At 45.0% G+C, this 21,504-nt stretch overlaps 1 protein-coding gene across 13 annotated transcripts in view; it reads right to left on the bottom strand.

The window, feature by feature from the left end:
- The window catches only part of ST3GAL3 (ST3 beta-galactoside alpha-2,3-sialyltransferase 3), a 285,569-nt gene that overhangs the window by 209,144 nt on the left and 54,921 nt on the right, over positions 1-21,504 (bottom strand). For 12 of the 13 annotated variants that reach the window (XM_069738046.1, XM_069738038.1, XM_069738036.1 and 9 more), the window contains exon 2: positions 11,466-11,610. In XM_069738046.1, the coding sequence (XP_069594147.1) occupies positions 11,466-11,580 (115 nt within the window). In that variant the 5' untranslated portion in view covers positions 11,581-11,610. Of the gene's footprint in view, positions 1-11,465; positions 11,611-21,504 lie in introns of those variants that run through there. The other variant, XM_069738048.1, reaches the window with a different exon arrangement.

The raw sequence follows: 21,504 nt of genomic DNA on the forward strand, positions 1-21,504 counted from the left end.
GTGATACAAGAGTATGCAGCAATCTAGTGGTGATGTAACAGTATGCAGCGCTGTCTAGTAGTGATGCAACAGTGTGCAGCGCTGTCTAGTGATAATGTAACAGAATGCAGCGCTGTCTAGTGATGATGTAACATTATGCAGCGCTGTCTAGTGATAATGTAACAGAATGCAGCGCTGTCTAGTGGTGATGTAACAGTATGCAGTGCAGTCTAGTGATAATGTAACAGAATGCAGCGCTGTCTAGTGGTGATGTAACAGTATGCAGCGCTGTCTAGTGATAATGTAACAGAATGCAGCGCTGTCTAGTGGTGATGTAACAGTATGCAGTGCTGTCTAGTGATAATGTAACAGAATGCAGCGCTGTCTAGTGGTGATGTAACAGTATGCAGCGCTGTCTAGTGGTGATGTAACAGTATGCAGCGCTGTCTAGTGGTGATGTAACAGTATGCAGCGCTGTCTAGTGGTGATGTAACAGTATGCAGCGCTGTCTAGTGGTGATGCAACAGTATACAGCGCTGTCTAGTGGTGATGTAACAGTAAGCAGCGCTGTCTAGTGGTGATGTAACAGTATACAGTGCTGTCTAGTGGTGATGTAACAGTATGCAGCGCTGTCTAGTGGTGATGTAACAGTATACAGCGCTGTCTAGTGGTGATGTAACAGTAAGCAGCGCTGTCTAGTGGTGATGTAACAGTATACAGCGCTGTCTAGTGGTGATGTAACAGTAAGCAGCGCTGTCTAGTGGTGATGTAACAGTATACAGCGCTGTCTAGTGGTGATGTAACAGTATGCAGCACTTACTAGTGGTGATGTAACAGTATACAGCACTGTCTAGTGGTGATGTAACAGTATGCAGCGCTGTCTAGTGGTGATGTAACAGTATGCAGAGCTGTCTAGTGGTGATGTAACAGTATGCAGCACTTACTAGTGGTGATGTAACAGTATACAGTGCTGTCTAGTGATGTAACAGTATGCAGCGCTGTCTAGTGGTGATGTAACAGTATACAGCGCTGTACAGTATGCAGCGCTGTCTAGTTGTGATGTAACAGTATACAGCGCTGTCTAGTGGTGATGTAACAGTATGCAGCGCTTACTAGTGGTGATGTAACAGTATGCAGCGCTGTCTAGTGGTGATGTAACAGTATGGGGTGCTGTATAGTGGTGATGTAACAGTATGCAGCGCTGTCTAGTGGTGATGTAACAGTATGCAGCGCTGTCTAGTGGTGATGTAACAGTATGCAGCGCTTACTAGTGGTGATGTAACAGTATGCAGCGCTGTCTAGTGGTGTTGAAACAGTATGCAGCGCTGTCTAGTGGTGATGTAACAGTATGCAGCGCTGTCTAGTGGTGATGTAACAGTATGCAGCGCTGTCTAGTGGTGATGTAACAGTATGCAGTGCTGTCTAGTGGTGATGTAACAGTATGCAGCACTTACTAGTGGTGATGTAACAGTATACAGCACTGTCTAGTGGTGATGTAACAGTATGCAGCGCTGTCTAGTGGTGATGTAACAGTATACAGCGCTGTCTAGTGGTAATGTAACAGTATGCAGCACTTACTAGTGGTGATGTAACAGTATACAGCGCTGTCTAGTGGTGATGTAACAGTATACAGCGCTGTCTGGTGGTGATGTAACAGTATGCAGCGCTGTCTGGTGATGATGTAACAGTATGCAGCGCTGTCTAGTGATGATGTAACAGTATGCAGCGCTGTCTAGTGGTGATGTAACAGTATGCAGCGCTGTCTAGTGGTGATGTAACAGTATGCAGTGCTGTCTAGTGGTGATGTAACAGTATGCAGCACTTACTAGTGGTGATGTAACAGTATACAGCACTGTCTAGTGGTGATGTAACAGTATGCAGCGCTGTCTAGTGGTGATGTAACAGTATACAGCGCTGTCTAGTGGTAATGTAACAGTATGCAGCACTTACTAGTGGTGATGTAACAGTATACAGCGCTGTCTAGTGGTGATGTAACAGTATACAGCGCTGTCTGGTGGTGATGTAACAGTATGCAGCGCTGTCTGGTGATGATGTAACAGTATGCAGCGCTGTCTAGTGATGATGTAACAGTATGCAGAGCTATCTAGTGGTGATGTAACAGTATGCAGCGCTGTCTAGTGGTGATGTAACAGTATGCAGAGCTGTCTAGTGGTGATGTAACAGTATGCAGCACTTACTAGTGGTGATGTAACAGTATGCAGCGCTGTCTAGTGGTGATGTAACAGTATGCAGCACTTACTAGTGGTGATGTAACAGTATGCAGCGCTGTCTAGTGGTGATGTAACAGTATGCAGCACTTACTAGTGGTGATGTAACAGTATACAGCGCTGTCTAGCGATGATGTAACAGTATACAGCGCTGTCTAGTGGTGATGTATGTTGTGAATTCTGTTGTCGGGCTCCCTCCTGTGGCCATGAATGGTACTTCGGCTGGTTCTGTCCATGGACTTCCTCTGGTGGGGAATTTTTCTACTGTTGCTAAACCGTTGACTGATTTGACCAAGAAGGGTGCTGATGTGGTCAATTGGTCTTCTGCGGCTGTAGAGGCTTTTCAGGAGTTGAAGCGTCGTTTTTCTTCTGCCCCTGTGTTGTGCCAGCCAGATGTTTCGCTTCCGTTTCAGGTTGAGGTTGATGCTTCTGAGATTGGAGCAGGGGCTGTTTTATCGCAAAGAAGTTCTGATGGCTCGGTGATGAAGCCATGTGCTTTCTTTTCTAGAAAGTTTTCGCCTGCTGAGCGTAACTATGATGTTGGTAATCGTGAATTGTTGGCCATGAAGTGGGCATTCGAGGAGTGGCGTCATTGGCTGGAAGGAGCCAAGCATCGCGTGGTGGTCTTGACAGATCACAAGAATTTGACTTATCTTGAGTCTGCCAAACGGTTGAATCCGAGACAGGCTCGATGGTCGTTATTTTTCTCCCGTTTTGATTTTGTGGTTTCGTACCTTCCGGGCTCTAAGAATGTGAAGGCTGATGCCCTGTCAAGGAGTTTTGTGCCTGAGTCTCCGGGTGTTCCTGAGCCGGCGGGTATTCTCAAAGAGGGGGTAATTTTGTCTGCCATCTCCCCTGATTTGCGGCGGGTGCTGCAAAAATTTCAGGCTGATAGACATGACCGTTGCCCAGCGGAGAAACTGTTTGTCCCTGATAGATGGACTAGTAGCGTTATCTCTGAGATTCATTGTTCAGTGTTGGCTGGTCATCCTGGAATCTTTGGTACCAGAGATTTGGTGGCTAGATCCTTCTGGTGGCCGCCTTTGTCGCGGGATGTGCGTTCTTTTGTGCAGTCCTGTGGGACTTGTGCTCGGGCTAAGCCCTGCTGTTCTCGTGCCAGTGGGTTGCATTTGCCCTTGCCGGTCCCGAAGAGGCCCTGGACGCATATTTCTATGGATTTTATTTCGGATCTCCCCGTCTCTCAAAAGATGTCGGTCATTTGGGTGGTTTGTGATCGCTTTTCTAAGATGGTCCATTTGGTACCTTTGTCTAAATTGCCTTCCTCCTCTGATTTGGTGCCATTATTTTTCCAGCATGTGGTTCGTTTACATGGTATCCCGGAGAACATCGTTTCTGACAGAGGTTCCCAGTTTGTTTCAAGGTTTTGGCGATCCTTTTGTGCTAGGATGGGCATTGATTTGTCTTTTTCCTCGGCTTTCCATCCTCAGACAAATGGCCAAACCGAACGAACTAATCAAACTTTGGAAACATATCTGAGATGCTTTGTTTCTGCTGATCAGGATGATTGGGTGTCATTTTTGCCGTTGGCTGAGTTCGCCCTTAATAATCGGGCCAGCTCGGCTACTTTGGTTTCGCCGTTTTTCTGCAATTCTGGTTTCCATCCTCGTTTCTCTTCAGGGCAGGTTGAGTCTTCAGACTGTCCTGGTGTAGATACTGTGGTGGATAGGTTGCAGCAGATTTGGACTCATGTGGTGGACAATTTGACATTGTCCCAGGAGAAGGCTCAACGTTTCGCTAACCGCCGGCGCTGTGTGGGTCCCCGACTTCGTGTTGGGGATTTGGTTTGGTTGTCGTCTCGTTATGTTCCTATGAAGGTTTCCTCTCCTAAGTTTAAGCCTCGTTTCATTGGTCCGTATAAGATTTCTGAGGTTATCAATCCTGTGTCATTTCGTTTGGCCCTTCCTGCTTCTTTTGCCATCCATAATGTGTTCCATAGGTCGTTATTGCGGAGATACGTGGCGCCTGTGGTTCCATCCGTTGATCCTCCTGCCCCGGTGTTAGTTGAGGGGGAGCTGGAGTATGTGGTGGAGAAGATTTTGGATTCTCGTGTTTCGAGACGGAAACTCCAGTACCTGGTCAAGTGGAAGGGTTATGGTCAGGAAGATAATTCCTGGGTTTTTGCCTCTGATGTTCATGCTGCCGATCTGGTTTGTGCCTTTCATTTGGCTCATCCTGGTCGGCCTGGGGGCTCTGGTGAGGGTTCGGTGACCCCTCCTCAAGGGGGGGGGTACTGTTGTGAATTCTGTTGTCGGGCTCCCTCCTGTGGTCATGAATGGTACTTCGGCTGGTTCTGTCCATGGACTTCCTCTGGTGGGTGTTTCTGAGTTTCCTTTCACAGGTGACGAGGTTAATTCGTTAGCTGCTGCTCTATTTAACTCCACTTAGATCTTTGCTCCATGCCACCTGTCAATGTTCCAGTATTGGTCTAGTTCACTCCTGGATCGTTCTTGTGACCCGTCTTCCCATTAGAAGCTAAGTTCCAGCTTGTATTTCTTTGGTTTGCTATTTTTCTGTCCAGCTTGCTATTTAATTTGTTGTCTTGCTTGCTGGAAGCTCTAGGACGCAGAGGGAGCGCCTCCGCACCGTGAGTCGGTGCGGAGGGTCTTTTTGCGCCCTCTGCGTGGTCTTTTTGTAGGTTTTTGTGCTGACCGCAAAGTAACCTTTCCTATCCTCGGTCTGTTCAGTAAGTCGGGCCTCACTTTGCTTAATCTATTTCATCTCTGTGTTTGTATTTTCATCTTTACTCACAGTCATTATATGTGGGGGGCTGCCTTTTCCTTTGGGGAATTTCTCTGAGGCAAGGTAGGCTTTATTTTCCTATCTTCAGGGCTAGCTAGTTTCTTAGGCTGTGCCGAGTTGCATAGGGAGCGTTAGGCGCAATCCACGGCTATTTCTAGTGTGGTTGATAGGTTTAGGGATTGCGGTCAGCAGAGTTCCCACATCCTAGAGCTCGTCCTTTATTATCAGTAACTATCAGGTCATTCCGTGTGCTCTTAATTACCAGGTCCATTATTGTCCTGACCACCAGGTCATAACAGATGTAACAGTATGCAGCACTTACTAGTGGTGATGTAACAGTATGCAGCGCTGTCTAGTGGTGATGTAACAGTATGCAGCGCTGTCTAGTGGTGATGTAACAGTATGCAGCGCTGTCTAGTGATGATGTAACAGTATGCAGAGCTTACTACCGATAATATTAACAGTATGAAGCACATACTAGTAGTACTAATAATATGCATGGAAGTCTATAGGCAATGTGGCAATATAAAGCTGTAAAGAGATAGTGAGCATCGCCATCTAGTGGTAGTATAACTGTATGCAGCGCTGACTAAGGCTGCCATCACACTAGCAGTATTTGGTCAGTATTTTACATCAATATTTTTAAGCCAAAACCAGGAGTGGAACAAATAGAGGAAAAGTATAATGCAAACTTATGCACCACTTCTGCATTTATCACCCACTCCTGGTTTTGGCTTAGAAATACTGATGTAAAATACTGACCAAATACTGCTAGTGTGACGACAGCCTAATAGTAATGCGCTAATATGCAGCACCTTCTAGTCGTACTGTGACGGCGTGCAGCACTTTTTGAATTGTGAAGTGCTGCGGACTAAGCTGGCACTATAAACATAAAATTATTATTACTATGGCAACGTGCAGCTTCTTCTAGTGGTAATGTGGCCGCGTCTAGTAAGATAATGTGGCAGAAAGGGGAATAATCCTTTTCACACCTCAACCTCCAGTGACATGCTAAGGCTACATTCACACATCCACTTCTATTTTCACATCCTTTTAGAATGGATCAGTGAAAGATGGTAGAAACACAGCATGGAAAACAGGTCTTGTGATTTTCATGCCTTTTTAATGTATCCCTACAGATTATATTGGCCCAGTCTGATCCTCCATATGGATGAGAATAGGACATCAGTTTCCGAATCTCACTGACAGAACACATGGATCCGTTTTTAAAACATATTATATATGCACACATATATATATATGTACGGATCGATGAAACCCTATGGGTCCGTGTGAGATCTGTTTAAATATGCAAGTAGCTGCTTCAGGGGGAAAGAGAGCAAGAATCCTTGTGGAACATTGGAGGTACCAATCCTAAAAGCCAATATCGACCCTTTAGTGTTCCTTCCCATATACAGTTAGGTCCATATATATTTGGACAGAGACAACATTTTTCTAATTTTATTTATAGACATTACCACAATGAATTTTAAACAAAACAATTCAGATGCAGTTGAAGTTCAGACTTTCAGCTTTCATTTAAGGGTATCCACATTAAAATTGGATGAAGGGTTTAGGAGTTTCAGCTCCTTAACATGTGCCACCCTGTTTTTAAAGGGACCAAAAGTAATTGGACAGCTTCAATAATTTTAAATAAAATGTTCAGTTTTAGTACTTGGTTGAAAACCCTTTGTTGGCAATGACTGCCTGAAGTCTTGAACTCATGGACATCACCATACGCTGTGTTTCCTCCTTTTTGATGCTCTGCCAGGCCTTCACTGCGGTGGTTTTCAGTTGCTGTTTGTTTGTGGTCCTTTCTGTCTGAAGTTTAGTCTTTAACAAGTGAAATGCTGCTCAATTGGGTTGAGATCAGGTGACTGACTTGGCCATTCAAGAATATTCCACGTCTTTGCTTTAATAAACTCCTGGGTTGCTTTGGCTTTATGTTTTGGGTCATTGTCCATCTGTAGTATGAAATGACGACCAATCAGTTTGGCTGCATTTGGCTGGATCTGAGCACACAGTATGTCTCTGAATACCTCAGAATTCATTTGGCTGCTTCTGTCCTGTGTCACATCATCAATAAACACTAGTGACCCAGTGCCACTGGCAGCCATGCATGCCCGCGCCATCACACTGCCTCCGCCGTGTTTTACAGATAATGTGGTATGCTTTGGATCATGAGCTGTACCACGGCTTCGCCATACTTTTCTCTTTCCATCATTCTGGTAGAGGTTGATCTTGGTTTCATCTGTCCAAAAAATGTTCTTCCAGAACTGTGCTGGCTTTTTTAGATGTTTTTTAGCCTTTTTATTCTTGATGCTTATGAGTGGCTGCACCGTGCAGTGAACCCTCTGTAGTTACTTTCATGCAGTCTTCTCTTTATGGTAGATTTGGATATTGATACGCCGACCTCCTGGAGAGTGTTGTTCACCTGGTTGGCTGTTGTGAAGGGGTTTCTCTTCACCATGGAGATTATTCTGTGAGCATCCCCCACTATTGTCTTCCGTGGGTGCTCAGGTCTTTTTGCATTGATGAGTTCACCAGTGTTTTCTTTCTTTCTCAGGATGTAACAAACTGTAGATTTTGCCACTCCTAATATTGTAGCAATTTCTTGGATGGGTTTTTTCTGTTTTTGCAGCTTAAGGATGGCTTGTTTCACCTGCATGGAGAGCTCCTTTGACCGCATGTTTACTTCACAGCAAAATCTTCCAAATGCAGCACTACACCTCAAATCATCTCCAGGCCTTTTATCTGCTTAATTGAGAATGACATAACGAAGGGATTGCCCACACCTGTCCATGAAATAGCCTTGGAGTCAATTGTCCAATTACTTTTGGCCCCTTTAAAAACAGGGTGGCACATGTTAAGGAGCTGAAACTCCTAAACCCTTCATCCTATTTTAATGTGGATACCCTCAAATGAAAGCTGAAAGTCTGAACTTCAACTGCATCTGAATTGTTTTGTTTAAAATTCATTGTGGTAATGTCTATAACCAAAATTAGAAAAATGTTGTCTCTGTCCAAATATATATGGACCTAACTGTAACTTAAAGGGATCGTCCGGAGAAAACAAGTTATCAACTTTGCACAAACAAGTGGTAACTTTTTTTTAATTCATTAAGATTTCAGTTAATTTGTCAATCAATTAATACAGATTATGGGTGAGAAAAGTGGAAAAAGTTCTGAAAAGATTCTTCTTGGTGAGTATTTTTTTACACGACAATACCTTGGGGTGTGTAGACTTTTTCTATAGTCCTCTGTAAGTATGTCTATGATTTTTTGGGATAGTGTATCAGGGTAATTACGCTGCTCTGGAGTTAGACGTACAGAGCATTGTCTACAATGGATGCAACAGGAACAAATCTTCAGCTGTGAGAAATACGAGGCTAGGGCAGGTTTTCATGCTCTTTTTTTTTCTTTTTTTAAGAGGTGAACAATAATGAACGCATTCACTGAAAGTAAAGGATATGAAACATGATGTATATCAGAACATTGCTGAAGTTCTCACTATACAGGGGCTAACCTCTATATACGAGTTCATTAGACTTCCCCCTCTTTCTGTAAAGTAATTGCATCCAGATTTTTAGGTCTCCTTTCCTTTGTCTGCTTGCGTCGCTTTTTGCTTCGCCCGTGTGCTCGGAGCTTTACGGATCTGCTCCTGCAGTATCCATGAAGGTGAAGCCATAAAAAGCTGGCGAGAAGTTGGGAAGCCCCCGATGTGGGGCGGCAATCAAGACTTTCATAGGCAGATCACAGGAGGCAGACTTTTGCGTACTGCCTCGTTTTATTCATCCTGGCCATTCCTCATCGCTGAAACCTTCCATTTCATTGATTAATTGCCCTCTTTATTAGAATTCTAGCTGCAGAAATTTCCATAAAGACTCCCTGGACTAAAGACATATTTCTCTTCATTACACAAAAAGCAGAGATCATCTCGAGATTCAGCAGAGAACCAGACACAGCCCATAGATTATTAAAGGGCTCCAATTTCACTGTATCGGTGGGAACAGAAATCGCCTTCCTGACTCGGGACCCCCTCACTTATAGATGCTCTAGCTCCGGACTCATCATTGTGCAAACCTTCCATAGCTCTCCGCCGTCCTCCTTCCCTATAGATCCAAACCGCCCGAGGGCTTATTGTTAGTCACTTGATCAATAAAAAAAGTTAAAAAAAAGACTCCCATCAACAAATTTGTATGTACCAGCAACAATTAAGAGGAGCGGCGCAACGATCAATTTGTATATTTGCTGATCATGCTTTTATAGCTTACGGATAGCGGAGTCTGACTGCAAGGACCCTCGCCATTCCCAAAAATTATGCAAGAGAAAAAATGGCTGCACCGTCACTTTATATAAATTACAGATATCATAGGAAGAGAAAAGAAAAGCCTTTTTCTTGGGACTGTGGAATCCCCCAAAATACCGTAATCAGACATCTTCAGCCTAAACACCATATAAATCGAAAGAGGTTCTCCAACCAATAGGAAAGCCGCCTCAGCGATTAGATAAATCATCGTAGTCTGGTCCAGGAGGTCCAACAACTGGAACCTCCAATGATTATCTCCCAGTGGAGAATATATTACAATAAGAAAGGGGAGAAGCCATCGCTGCTTATGGTCAGAACGCAATATATAAAGTGCACATGCACATATTGATTTCTAACCGTATTTCTAAATGAGACATTTAGCAAACAATTGATCAATTCTTTCTGTGTTCATTGTGATTGATCTAGGCTGCTGTACACACATACAGCAGCCCTGCCCTAGGCTCTGTTTGATTGTGCACCTGTGTCTGGGCCTGTCTCACCCTTCATCTGTGGTGCTGGTTACGCAGTGTGGAGGTTGGACCTGAAATGTCTATGGCTGGACTTGGTCAACCTTTATCTGCGCTTATCCTTTCTGGCGCCATGGGAGTGATTCAGAAACGCTTCAGGTACAGCTTGCATTTAATGTGGTCTTGCTTCCAACACATTTAGGAGGCTGTAATGGCACAGCAAATATAAAAAACGTAGAGTAGGACTGCCCCATTATGAGAATGCCGTGACGTGGCGGGGTGGCTCAAAGAATTGATCAATTGTTTGCTAAATGTCTCATTTTGAAATACAGTTAGAAATTAATATGTGCATGTGCACTTTATGTATTGCATTCTGACCATAAGCATCGCTGGCTTCTCTGCTTTTTTATTTTGAGAATATATTACACCTCTATATGACTGAAGCTGCCAAAACGCTACCCGAGGACCAATCCTAGATTCTGACAGTTCATCAGTCTCTGTATTCCACCCATACAAACCCCCAAAATCGCCATAAGTATGTATAAGTATACAAAGTGCAAAGCAGAAGCTAGAAGACAGCCTCCGAAGCTTCATCACCGAAGCTAGAAGACAGCCTCCGAAGCTTCATCACCGAAGCTAGAAGACAGCCTCCGAAGCTTCATCACCGAAGCGAGAAGACAGCCTCCGAAGCTTCATCACCGAAGCTAGAAGACAGCCTCCGAAGCTTCATCACCGAAGATAGAAGACAGCCTCCGAAGCTTCATCACCGAAGCTAGAAGACAGCCTCCGAAGCTTCATCACCGAAGATAGAAGACAGCCTCCGAAGTTTCATCACCGAAGCGAGAAGACAGCCTCCGAAGCTTCATCACCGAAGTGAGAAGACAGCCTCCGAAGTTTCATCACCGAAGCGAGAAGACAGCCTCCGAAGCTTCATCACCGAAGCTAGAAGACAGCCTCCAAAGCTTCATCACCTAAGTGAGAAGACAGCCTCCGAAGCTTCATCACCTAAGTGAGAAGACAGCCTCCGAAGCTTCATCACCTAAGTAAGAAGACAGCCTCCGAAGCTTCATCACCGAAGCGAGAAGACAGCCTCCGAAGCTTCATCACCGAAGCGAGAAGACAGCCTCCGAAGCTTCATCACCGAAGCGAGAAGACAGCCTCCGAAGCTTCATCACCGAAGCTAGAAGACAGCCTCCAAAGCTTCATCACCGAAGCGAGAAGACAGCCTCCGAAGCTTCATCACCGAAGTGAGACAACAGCTTCCGAAGCTTCATCACCAAGGCTAGAAGACAGCCTCCGAAGCTTCATCACCGAGGCTAGAAGACAGCCTCCGAAGCTTCATCACCGAAGCTAGAAGACAGCCTCCGAAGCTTCATCACCGAAGCTAGAAGACAGCCTCCGAAGCTTCATCACCGAAGTGAGAAGACAGCCTCCAAAGCTTCATCACCGAAGTGAGAAGACAGCCTCCGAAGCTTCATCACCAGCAGATGCACAGGTGACTTCAGATTCTTCTGGATGCCATATTGTGGCGAGTCCCAGCTATACAAAAGTTCTAAGCTTCTCAGTTTAGAAATATTAGAACTTCCAAGATTCACAGTGAGGAGAAACATGGAGGGTTCCTGGGGGAAGAAGCTGTCCCTAAGAGAAAGTCTAGAAGTGCAGCAGTGGGAACCATGGACAGTCAAAGATGCAGCAAGACAGAAGAAGACAGGAAAAGACTTACGTGAATCCTCCCAGCGCAGAAGGTGGAGCTTCCAGGCAGAGTAATAGAGGAAGCCCAGCACCAGGAAGAGGCAGAGAGCCAGCAGCAGGTTCCTCATAAAAACCAAAACTCCCATTTTCAAAACATTCCTGCGCTACTACATGACCTGTGGGAGAAGAGACAAAACTGTGAGAAGATGATGGGGATGATGATGATGAATTCCATCTATACTTTTCATCGCAACCACCAAGAATGATCGATTCTATCTACAGATGCAATCAAAATTACTCAATCCCAATTGCAAACTATGTTTATCAGCAAAATTAAACTTGATGCTGTTTGCAATAAACCAATCAATCAAGAATAATGTAAATCACTCAACTGTAGTGATGAGCGAGTGTACTCGTTGCTCGGGTGGTCTCCGAGTATTTATGACTGCTTGGAGATTTAGTTTTCATCACGTCAGATGAATGATTTACAGCTACTGGCCTGCTTGATTACATGTGGGGGTTCCCTAGCAACCAGACAATCCCCACATGTATTCAGCCTGGCTAGTAGCTGTAAATCATTCAGCTGCCACAATGAAAACTAAATCTCCGAGCAGTCATAAATACTCGGAAGTCACCCGAAAACCCGAGCAACGAGTACACTTGCTCATCACTACTCAACAGGTCTAATAACGAGTGGTTTCTCCACATTCTACTTTTAATGACTAATGCAGACTCACAATTATCCATCCTCTTCATGACAAGCGCCTAATAGAGCATCATTGGCTGCTGCGACCTGCTTCAAATGTGATGAATCGCAATACATCAGTTCAGAATGTTAGCCTATTTCTCATAGTCAATGTCCACCACTAATATTCTTGGATTGTCAAGGAAGTTGTCCAAAAAGTTAAGAGGATCATTGCCTTGTATAAGCAAAGAGAAGAATTAAAAAAAATACTAAGACATAAAATGATCTAAGAGAAAATGTTGGGAACAGAATTAACAAATTCAAAGCTATAGGAACATTGATTACACTACTGGATGTGGCACAAAGAGGTAGTTGGCACCGGCTGCCACCAGATTCCTGATGAGATAGGTTAATAAAATCCCTCATTTATTTATTTAATGGACCCCGGCTCCATCTTGAGCCATGGCGACTTGATGGATGAACGATCTGTAGGAAGATTGATCTTGTGCAGCCCAGATAGCTCCACCAGGGTTTTCGCTGCCATTATCTTGTTAGTATCAAGCCATTGGGTCGCTGGTCTTCCTCCTAGTCTTGCTCCTTCCATTCTTCCGACCATGATGTCCTTCTCCAGTGATTGCTCTCTTTCTATGATGTGTCCAAAGTAGTTAAGTCGTAGCTTGGTGATACTTGCTTCTAGTAACACGTCTGGCTTGACTTGTTCCAAAATTGATTTGTTTGTTCTTCTTGCCATCCATGGTATTGATAACATCCTTCTCCAGCACCACATTTCGAAGGAATCGATTCTTCTTCTGCCTTATGTCTTTATCGTCCAGGTTTCGCATCCATATGTTACAACAGAAAAAACTGTGTCCAAGCCATGTCTTCATCGCCAGTGAAATGTTCCTTGGTATGAAAACCTCAAATAATTGCAAAAGGCCTGCAGCAAGGTCTCCATACCTGAACTATGAGACATACACCTCTGCTGACCCAAAAGAATAGGAAACGTTAGCGCCAGTATTCTCAAATCCATACAAAAAAAGCCAGAGACGTTTTTGGAATCTATTCTGTGGGGCAATGAAACAAAACTGGGACTAGATCAGCGGTATGTCTGGAGGAGGAAGAATGAAGCGTATTCTAAAAAGAACATCGTGCCTACAGTGAAGCGTGGTGGTGGTTCTTTACTTCCTTCTTTGATTCCTCTAGCACTGGAAATCTGCAGTATTTGAAGAACAAGATTAATACAATAAGAAAACGTCATGCTGTGTGTGATGAGGGTGAAGCTTGAGCATCAAAGTACCTTCTAAAAAGACCCAAACATACCTTGGGCAAAGACTTGGTTTTTAATGCTGTCCTGGAAGATTCTCCAGAGATTGTCAAATTCCCCTGACTAGAACGCCACAGAAAATCTTAGGTGGGATTTTTGGAAGGCTGACGCAGCAATCTCAAGAAGGTTAGTGTCCTGGAAGCCCTTGTCCATGAGAAATTGTCTGAGATTGCTCAGGAGCCCTGCCAGAAGCTGGTGTCTTGCTATGAATTACATCTGTAGCAGGTCATAACAGCTAGAAGGGCTCTACTAAGTACAAAGGAGTTGAATAGTAATTCAGAAACAGCAACAGTCATAAAAAGTGGCATTTTCTGTTGAGTTTGGAGAAAACACTTGTTGTATTATGTGTGCTGATCTATTAAAATTGCGTTTGATTGGTTTATTGCAAACAAAAGAAAGTTTGTTAATTTTGCTGATAAACCCAATTTGCAAGGGGGATTGAACTACGTTGATTGCAACTATATCTCGTTTACCTACAATTGCAAGAAAAAGTAAGTAAATCTGAAATTACTGGAACATTTGCATTAAATACGGTACTAATATAATGTGGTTTGATCGTTATCTAAGGCACAAACATAAATTGACACAATCTAACTAAGTTAGGAACACAGGAGCAGTGGGTACAGTTCATGTTGTTTTTTTCAAAACTCACAAAGCAAACAACTCAGAGAGAAAAAGTAAGTGAACCCCTGTCTTAGCGACCGAGATAAAGTTTGAAGCGTGCGCATAGCCTAGTTGCTGACAAATACTGGTGAAAAAAATATTTGATAAGACCTGAGAAAATGTTATATATGGATAAGGCTGAAAAAAAAACAAGCAAAGCAACAAAAACTAAAAAAGAAAAGTATTTTTTAATAAGAAGCAAAATTGCAAAGATGATTGTTTTTATCAGCACTTTTCAAAATGTAATTGTTACAAACATGAGACAACGCCTTTAATGACCCTTCTGGCGCGGGTCATTAAGTGGTTATTACTGATTTCAATATATAAAACAGTATTATTATAGTAAAGTAAAACAATAAAAACTGTATGATCAAAAGTTCTGCAACTTTCTATCAGACTTTGTGCTTCAGTTCCTCACTATTTTCAAGAACATTTGTTTACTTTAGTGAATGGGAAAATTCTCTTCTTTTCATCAATAAGTTAAAAAACCAACAAAACAAAAACAAAAACAACAGTTCTCACAACTAAGGGTTTGCTACAATTGTATCCAGTCTTGACAGCGGCACAAACCTCTCCCTGATCGTTCGATATTAATGCAGGCGACAAGGATCGGGCTGGAGTTCTGCTTGTTTAGCTCAATGAGGATTAACAAATAATAAGGAAATTCATAAAAGGAGGTTTAATCTGATGAGGAAACGTTCAAGATAAACACATCTCAGGCGTGGGCTGCAGCAAATAGGATGTGTGGGAGGCAGCAGATATTACGTCTGGGCAGCGACATATATTACGTCTGGGCAGCGGCAGATATTACGTCTGGGCAGCGACATATATTACGTCTGGGCAGCAGCAGATATTACGTCTGGGCAGCGACATATATTACGTCCGGGCAGCGGCAGATATTACGTCTGGGCAGCGGCAGATATTACGTCTGGGCAGCGGCAGATATTACGTCTGGGCAGCAGCAGATATTACGTCTGGGCAGCGGCAGATATTACGTCTGGGCAGCAGCAGATATTACGTCTGGGCAGTGGCAGATATTACGTCTGGGCAGCAGCAGATATTACATCTGGGCAGCGGCAGATATTACGTCTGGGCAGCAGCAGATATTACGTCTGGGCAGCAGCAGATATTACGTCTGGGCAGTGGCAGATATTACGTCTGGGCAGCAGCAGATATTACGTCTGGGCAGCGGCAGATATTACGTCTGGGCAGCGGCAGATATTACGTCTGGGCAGCGGCAGATATTACGTCTGGGCAGCGGCAGATATTACGTCTGGGCAGCAGCAGATATTACGTCTGGGCAGCGGCAGATATTACGTCTGGGCAGCTGCAGATATTACGTCTGGGCAGTGGCAGATATTACGTCTGGGCAGCGGCAGATATTACGTCTGGGCAGCAGCAGATATTATATCTGGGCAGCGGCAGATATTACGTCTGGGCAGCAGCAGATATTACGTCTGGGCAGGGGCAGATATTACGTCTGGGCAGCGGCAGATATTACGTCTGGGCAGTGGCAGATATTAGGTCCGGGCAGCGGCAGATATTACGTCTGGGCAGCGGCAGATATTACGTCTAGGCAGTGGCAGATATTACGCGTGGGCAGCGGCAGATATTACGTCTGGGCAGCGGCAGATATTAGGTCTGGGCAGCGGCAGATATTACGTCTAGGCAGTGGCAGATATTACGCGTGGGCAGCGGCAGATATTCCGTGTGGGCAGCGACAGATATTATGCGTGGGCAGAGACAGTTATTACCCATTATTCTGTCTTCACACCCTCCATGCACATGATAACTGCACTTGATACTTGACTATTGCACTTAAACACACGGGCTGATGACCGGATCATGCAGCTTTATATGAAAATCCCTATTCATTATAATTGCCAGACCTGAAATAACAAGCACTTTTCACCTATTGTGCCCCCCCATTTCCTTGTAGATTGTAAGCTTGCGAGCAGGGACCTCACCCCTAATGTCACTGTTTAAATTTTTAAATTGTCTTAACTTGTATTGAATTTATTGTCTGTACATGTCCCCGCTTAATTGTAAAGTGCTGCGGAATATGTTGGCGCTATATAAATAAAAATTATTATTATTATTATTACCCGTGGGCAGCGGCAGATATTACCCGTGGGCAGCGGCAGATATTACCCGTGGGCAGCGGCAGATATTACGCGTGGGCAGTGGCAGATATTACGTCTGGGCAGCGGCAAATATTACCCGTGGGCACCGGCAGATATTACCAGTGGGCACTGGCAGATATTACGTCTGGGCAGCAGCAGATATTACGTCTGAGCAGCAGCAGATATTTCGTCTGGGCAGCGGCAGATATTATGTCTGGGCAGCGGCAGATATTACGTCTGGGCAGCGGCAGATATTACGTCTGGGTAGCGGCAGATATTACGTCTGGGCAGAGGCAGACATTACGTCTGGGCAGCGGCAGATATTACGTCTGGGCAGCGGCAGATATTACGTCTGGGCAGCGGCAGATATTGCGTCTGGGCAGCGGCAGATATTACGTCTGGGCAGAGGCAGATATTGCGTCTGGGCAGCTGTTTGTTCTCTTTAGTTTTATTCAGTTTTTGATAAATAATTAAAACACCAAAGACCATAAACCTGTCTCATCCTTGTGCTGCAGCTTGTGGCTCGCTTCCCTCACATACAGTTAGGGCCAGAAATATTTGGACAGTGACACAATTTTCACGAGTTGGGCTCTGCATGCCATCACATTGGATTTGAAATGAAACCTCTACAACAGAATTCAAGTGCAGATTGTAACGTTTAATTTGAAGGGTTGAACAAAAATATCTGATAGAAAATGTAGGAATTGTACACATTTCTTTACAAACACTCCACATTTTAGGAGGTCAAAAGTAATTGGACAAATAAACATAACCCAAACAAAATATTTTTATTTTCAATATTTTGTTGCAAATCCTTTGGAGGCAATCACTGCCTTAAGTCTGGAACCCATGGACATCACCAAACGCTGGGTTTCCTCCTTCTTAGTGCTTTGCCAGGCCTTTACAGCCGCAGCCTTCAGGTCTTGCTTGTTTGTGGGTCTTTCCGTCTTAAGTCTGGATTTCAGCAAGTGAAATGCATGATCAATTGGGTTTAGATCTGGAGATTGACTTGGCCATTGCAGAATGTTCCACTTTTTGGCACTCATGAACTCCTGGGTAGCTTTGGCTGTATGCTTGGGGTCATTGTCCATCTGTACTATGAAGCGCCGTCCAATCAACTTTGCAGCATTTGGCTGAATCTGGGCTGAAAGTATATCCCGGTACACTTCAGAATTCATCCGGCTACTCTTGTCTGCTCTTATGTCATCAATAAACACAAGTGACCCAGTGCCATTGAAAGCCATGCATGCCCATGCCATCACGTTGCCTCCACCATGTTTTACAGAGGATGTGGTGTGCCTTGGATCATGTCCCGTTCCCTTTCTTCTCCAAACTTTTTTCTTCCCATCATTCTGGTACAGGTTGATCTTTGTCTCATCTGTCCATAGAATACTTTTCCAGAACTGAGCTGGCTTCTTGAGGTGTTTTTCTGCAACTTTAACTCTGGCCTGTCTATTTTTGGTATTGATGAATGGTTTGTATCTAGATGTGAACCCTTTGTATTTACTGTCATGGAGTCTTCTCTTTACTGTTGACTTAGAGACAGATACACCTACTTCACTGAGAGTGTTCTGGACTTCAGTTGATGTTGTGAACGGGTTCTTCTTCACCAAATTAAGTATGCGGCGATCATCCACCACTGTTGTCATCCGTGGACGCCCAGGCCTTTTTGAGTTCCCAAGCTCACCAGTCAATTCCTTTTTTCTCAGAATGTACCCAACTGTTGATTTTGCTACTCCAAGCATGTCTGCTATCTCTCTGATGGATTTTTTCTTTTTTTTCAGCCTCAGGATGTTCTGCTTCACCGCAATTGAGAGTTCCTTTGACCGCATGTTGTCTGCTCACAGCAACAGCTTCCAAATGCAAAACCACACACCTGGAATCCACCCCTGACCTTTTAACTACTTCATTGATTACAGGTTAACGAGGGAGACGCCTTCAGAGTTAATTGCAGCCCTTAGAGTCCATTGTCCAATTACTTTTGGTCCCTTGAAAAAGAGGACGCTATGCATTACAGAGCTATGATTCCTAAACCCTTTCTCCGATTTGGATGTGGAAACTATCATATTGCAGCTGGGAGTGTGCACTTTCAGCCCATATTATATATATAATTGTATTTCTGAACATGTTTTTGTAAACAGCTAAAATAACAAAACTTGTGTCACTGTCCAAATATTTCTGGCCCTAACTGTACATGCTCGGCATCCATCTTGAACCCCACGGCTGTCTCACAAACTGGCAAAAGGCTGAAAGAAACCTGAGAGTAAGACCCCCGGGGATTGGTCTTGATGTAATTACAGGCTGGATCTCTATTAAACCTCCGCGTTCTTTATCTTTCATATTAATTACTGCGGTTCACCAGTGGAGTAAAACATTAGTCGTTTCAGCTCTGCAGACGTAGTGTACAGGGAGGATTGATACAACTTCTGCAGAGATGATGGGAAACCCCACAATTCTCACCCAGAATGGTTATGAGACCTGTGGACCGGACAATTCTCCTTCTCCAGCTCTGGCATATTCTGTTTCTGGGAACAACAAGCTGCTTCACTTACTAAGTATGTGCACCCGTGACATGCATCTCAAAAACATCTCTAGAATTCAACTTTTTTTTTTTACCCTTCATTCTGGAAAAATGCTTACCATTGCTCTTATTCATTCTCATCTGGACTATTGCAACTCTCTACTTACCTGTCTCCCTCTCACTAAACTCTCCCCTCTCCAATCCGTCAGCAGCCAGGATCATATTCCTCGCCAACCGCTACACCGATGCCTCCACCCTGTGCCAGCCATTGCACTGGTTGCCCATCTACTACAAAATGCAATACAAACTTATCACTAACCCACAAAGCTCTATACAGCTCTGCACTGCCATCATCTCTGTCTAACACCCTACCCTTGTCCTCAGTCCCTAGGACTAACATCCTCAATAATCTGAAATCCCACTCTAGTCTCAAAAGACTTCTCACGTGCTGCATCAATTCTCCGGAATGCACTACCCAGGACAATTCGATTAATTCACAAATTAAAACTATTCCAGTTTTTCCCTTCCAAAATTTTTGTCCAAATCTGGTCCCTCGTAGCATCTGCTCACACCCTCCATGCACTTAATAGCCCTCTGTCTGTACTTATACACACACTGACTGGTTCATGCAGCGTGAACACCCTATTTATTATATTGATGGCTGGACCGTACAATACCAGCACTTCTTACCATTTATCTTTTGTGTCCCCCTATTTCCTCATATATTGTAAGCTTGCGACCAGCGGGACCCTCACTCCTCTTGGCATCTGTTTAGTTATGTGTTACTCTGTAGTGTCTTTATTGTCTGTAAAAGTTTCATCTAAATTGTAACGAGCTGTGGAATATGATGACGCTTTAGAAATAAAAAATTATTATTATTGGAAAAAATTATTATGTGTTCTCCTTTTAACTGAAGCCGGCCATACACTAGCTAGCTGTCCGCCAAACACTCATTCGGAAGACAGCTATCTCTCGCAACGCCCCTGTCTCCTGTGATGTGCTCCAGCCCCAATGTCTCCTGTGATGTGCTCCAGCCCCAATGTCTCCTGTGATGTGCTCCAGCCCCAATGTCTCCTGAGGTGTGTGCTCCAGCCCCAATGTCTCCTGTGATGTGTACTCCAGCCCCAATGTCTCCTGTGATGTGTGCTCCAGCTCCAATGTCTCCTGTGATGTGCTCCAGCCCCTATGTCTCCTGTGATGTGCTCCAGCCCCAATGTCTCCTGAGGTGTGTGCTCCAGGCCCAATGTCTCCTGTGATGTGTGCTCCAGCCCCAATGTCTCCTGTGATGTGTGCTCCAGCCCCAATGTCTCCTGTGATATGCTCCAGCCCCAATGTCTCCTGTGATGTGCTCCAGCCCCAATGTCTCCTGAGGTGTGTGCTCCAGCCCCAATGTCTCCTGTGATGTGTCCTCCAGCCCCAATGTCTCCTGTGATGTGCTCCAGCCCCAATGTCTCCTGTGATGTGCTCCAGCCCCAATGTCTCCTGAGGTGTGTGCTCCAGCCCCAATGTCTCCTGTGATGTGTGCTCCAGCCCCAATGTCTCCTGTGATGTGTGCTCCAGCCCCAATGTCTCCTGTGATGTGCTCCAGCCCCAATGTCTCCTGAGGTATGTGCTCCAGCCCCAATGTCTCCTGTGATGTGTGCTCCAGTCCCAATGTCTCCTGTGATGTGTGCTCCAGCCCCAATGTCTCCTGTGATGTGTGCTCCAGCCCCAATGTCTCCTGTGATGTGCTCCAGCCCCAATGTCTCCTGAGGTATGTGCTCCAGCCCCAATGTCTCCTGTGATGTGTGCTCCAGCCCCAATGTCTCCTGAGGTGTGTGCTCCAGCCCCAATGTCTCCTGTGATGTGTGCTCCAGCCCCAATGTCTCCTGTGGTGTGTGCTCCAGCCCCAATGTCTCCTGTGCTGTGTGCTCCAGCCCCAATGTCTCCTGTGATATGCTCCATCCCCAATGTCTCCTGTGATATGCTCCAGCCCCAATGTCTCCTGTGATGTGCTCCAGCCCCAATGTCTCCTATGGTGTGCTCCAGCCCCAATGTCTCCTGAGGTGTGTGCTCCAGCCACAAAGTCTCCTGTGATGTGCTCCAGCCCCAATGTCTCCTGTGATGTGCTCCAGCCCCAATGTCTCCTGTAATGTGTGCTCCAGCCCCAATGTCTCCTGAGGTGTGTGCTCCAGCCCCAATGTCTCCTGTGATGTGCTCCAGCCCCAATGTCTTCTATGGTGTGCTCCAGCCCCAATGTCTCCTGTAGTTTGTGCTGCAGCCCTAATGTCTCCCGTGGTGTGTGCCCCAGCCCCAAAGTCCTGTGATGTGCTCCAGCCCCAATGTCTCCCGTGGTGTGCTCCAGCCACAATGTCTCCCGTGGTGTGCGCTCCAGGCCTAATGTCTCCTGTGATGTGCTCCAGGCCCAATGTCTCCTGTGATGTGCTCCAGCTCCAATGTCTCCTTTAATGTACTCCAGCCCAAGCCCCAATGTCTCCTGTGATGTGCTAAAGCCCTAATGTTTCCTTTGAATGACATATATACTCCATCCTCAATGTCTTCTTTGAAGTATATGCTCCAGACCCGCCGTCTCTTGTGTGTTGTATATGCTCCTTCCCTTACATGCCCTATGTGATGTATGTTCTCCACTTCCATCGTCACCTGTGTGATATATATGCTGAAACCTCAGCATCTCGTATTCGTTGTTTATGCTGCAATGTCTGCTAGGTGAAGTACTGTATATGCAGCAGCCCCAGCATCTCCTATATGATGAAT

The sequence above is a fragment of the Ranitomeya imitator genome, chromosome 8 (assembly GCF_032444005.1).
Source record: "Ranitomeya imitator isolate aRanImi1 chromosome 8, aRanImi1.pri, whole genome shotgun sequence".
NCBI lineage: Eukaryota > Metazoa > Chordata > Amphibia > Anura > Dendrobatidae > Ranitomeya > Ranitomeya imitator.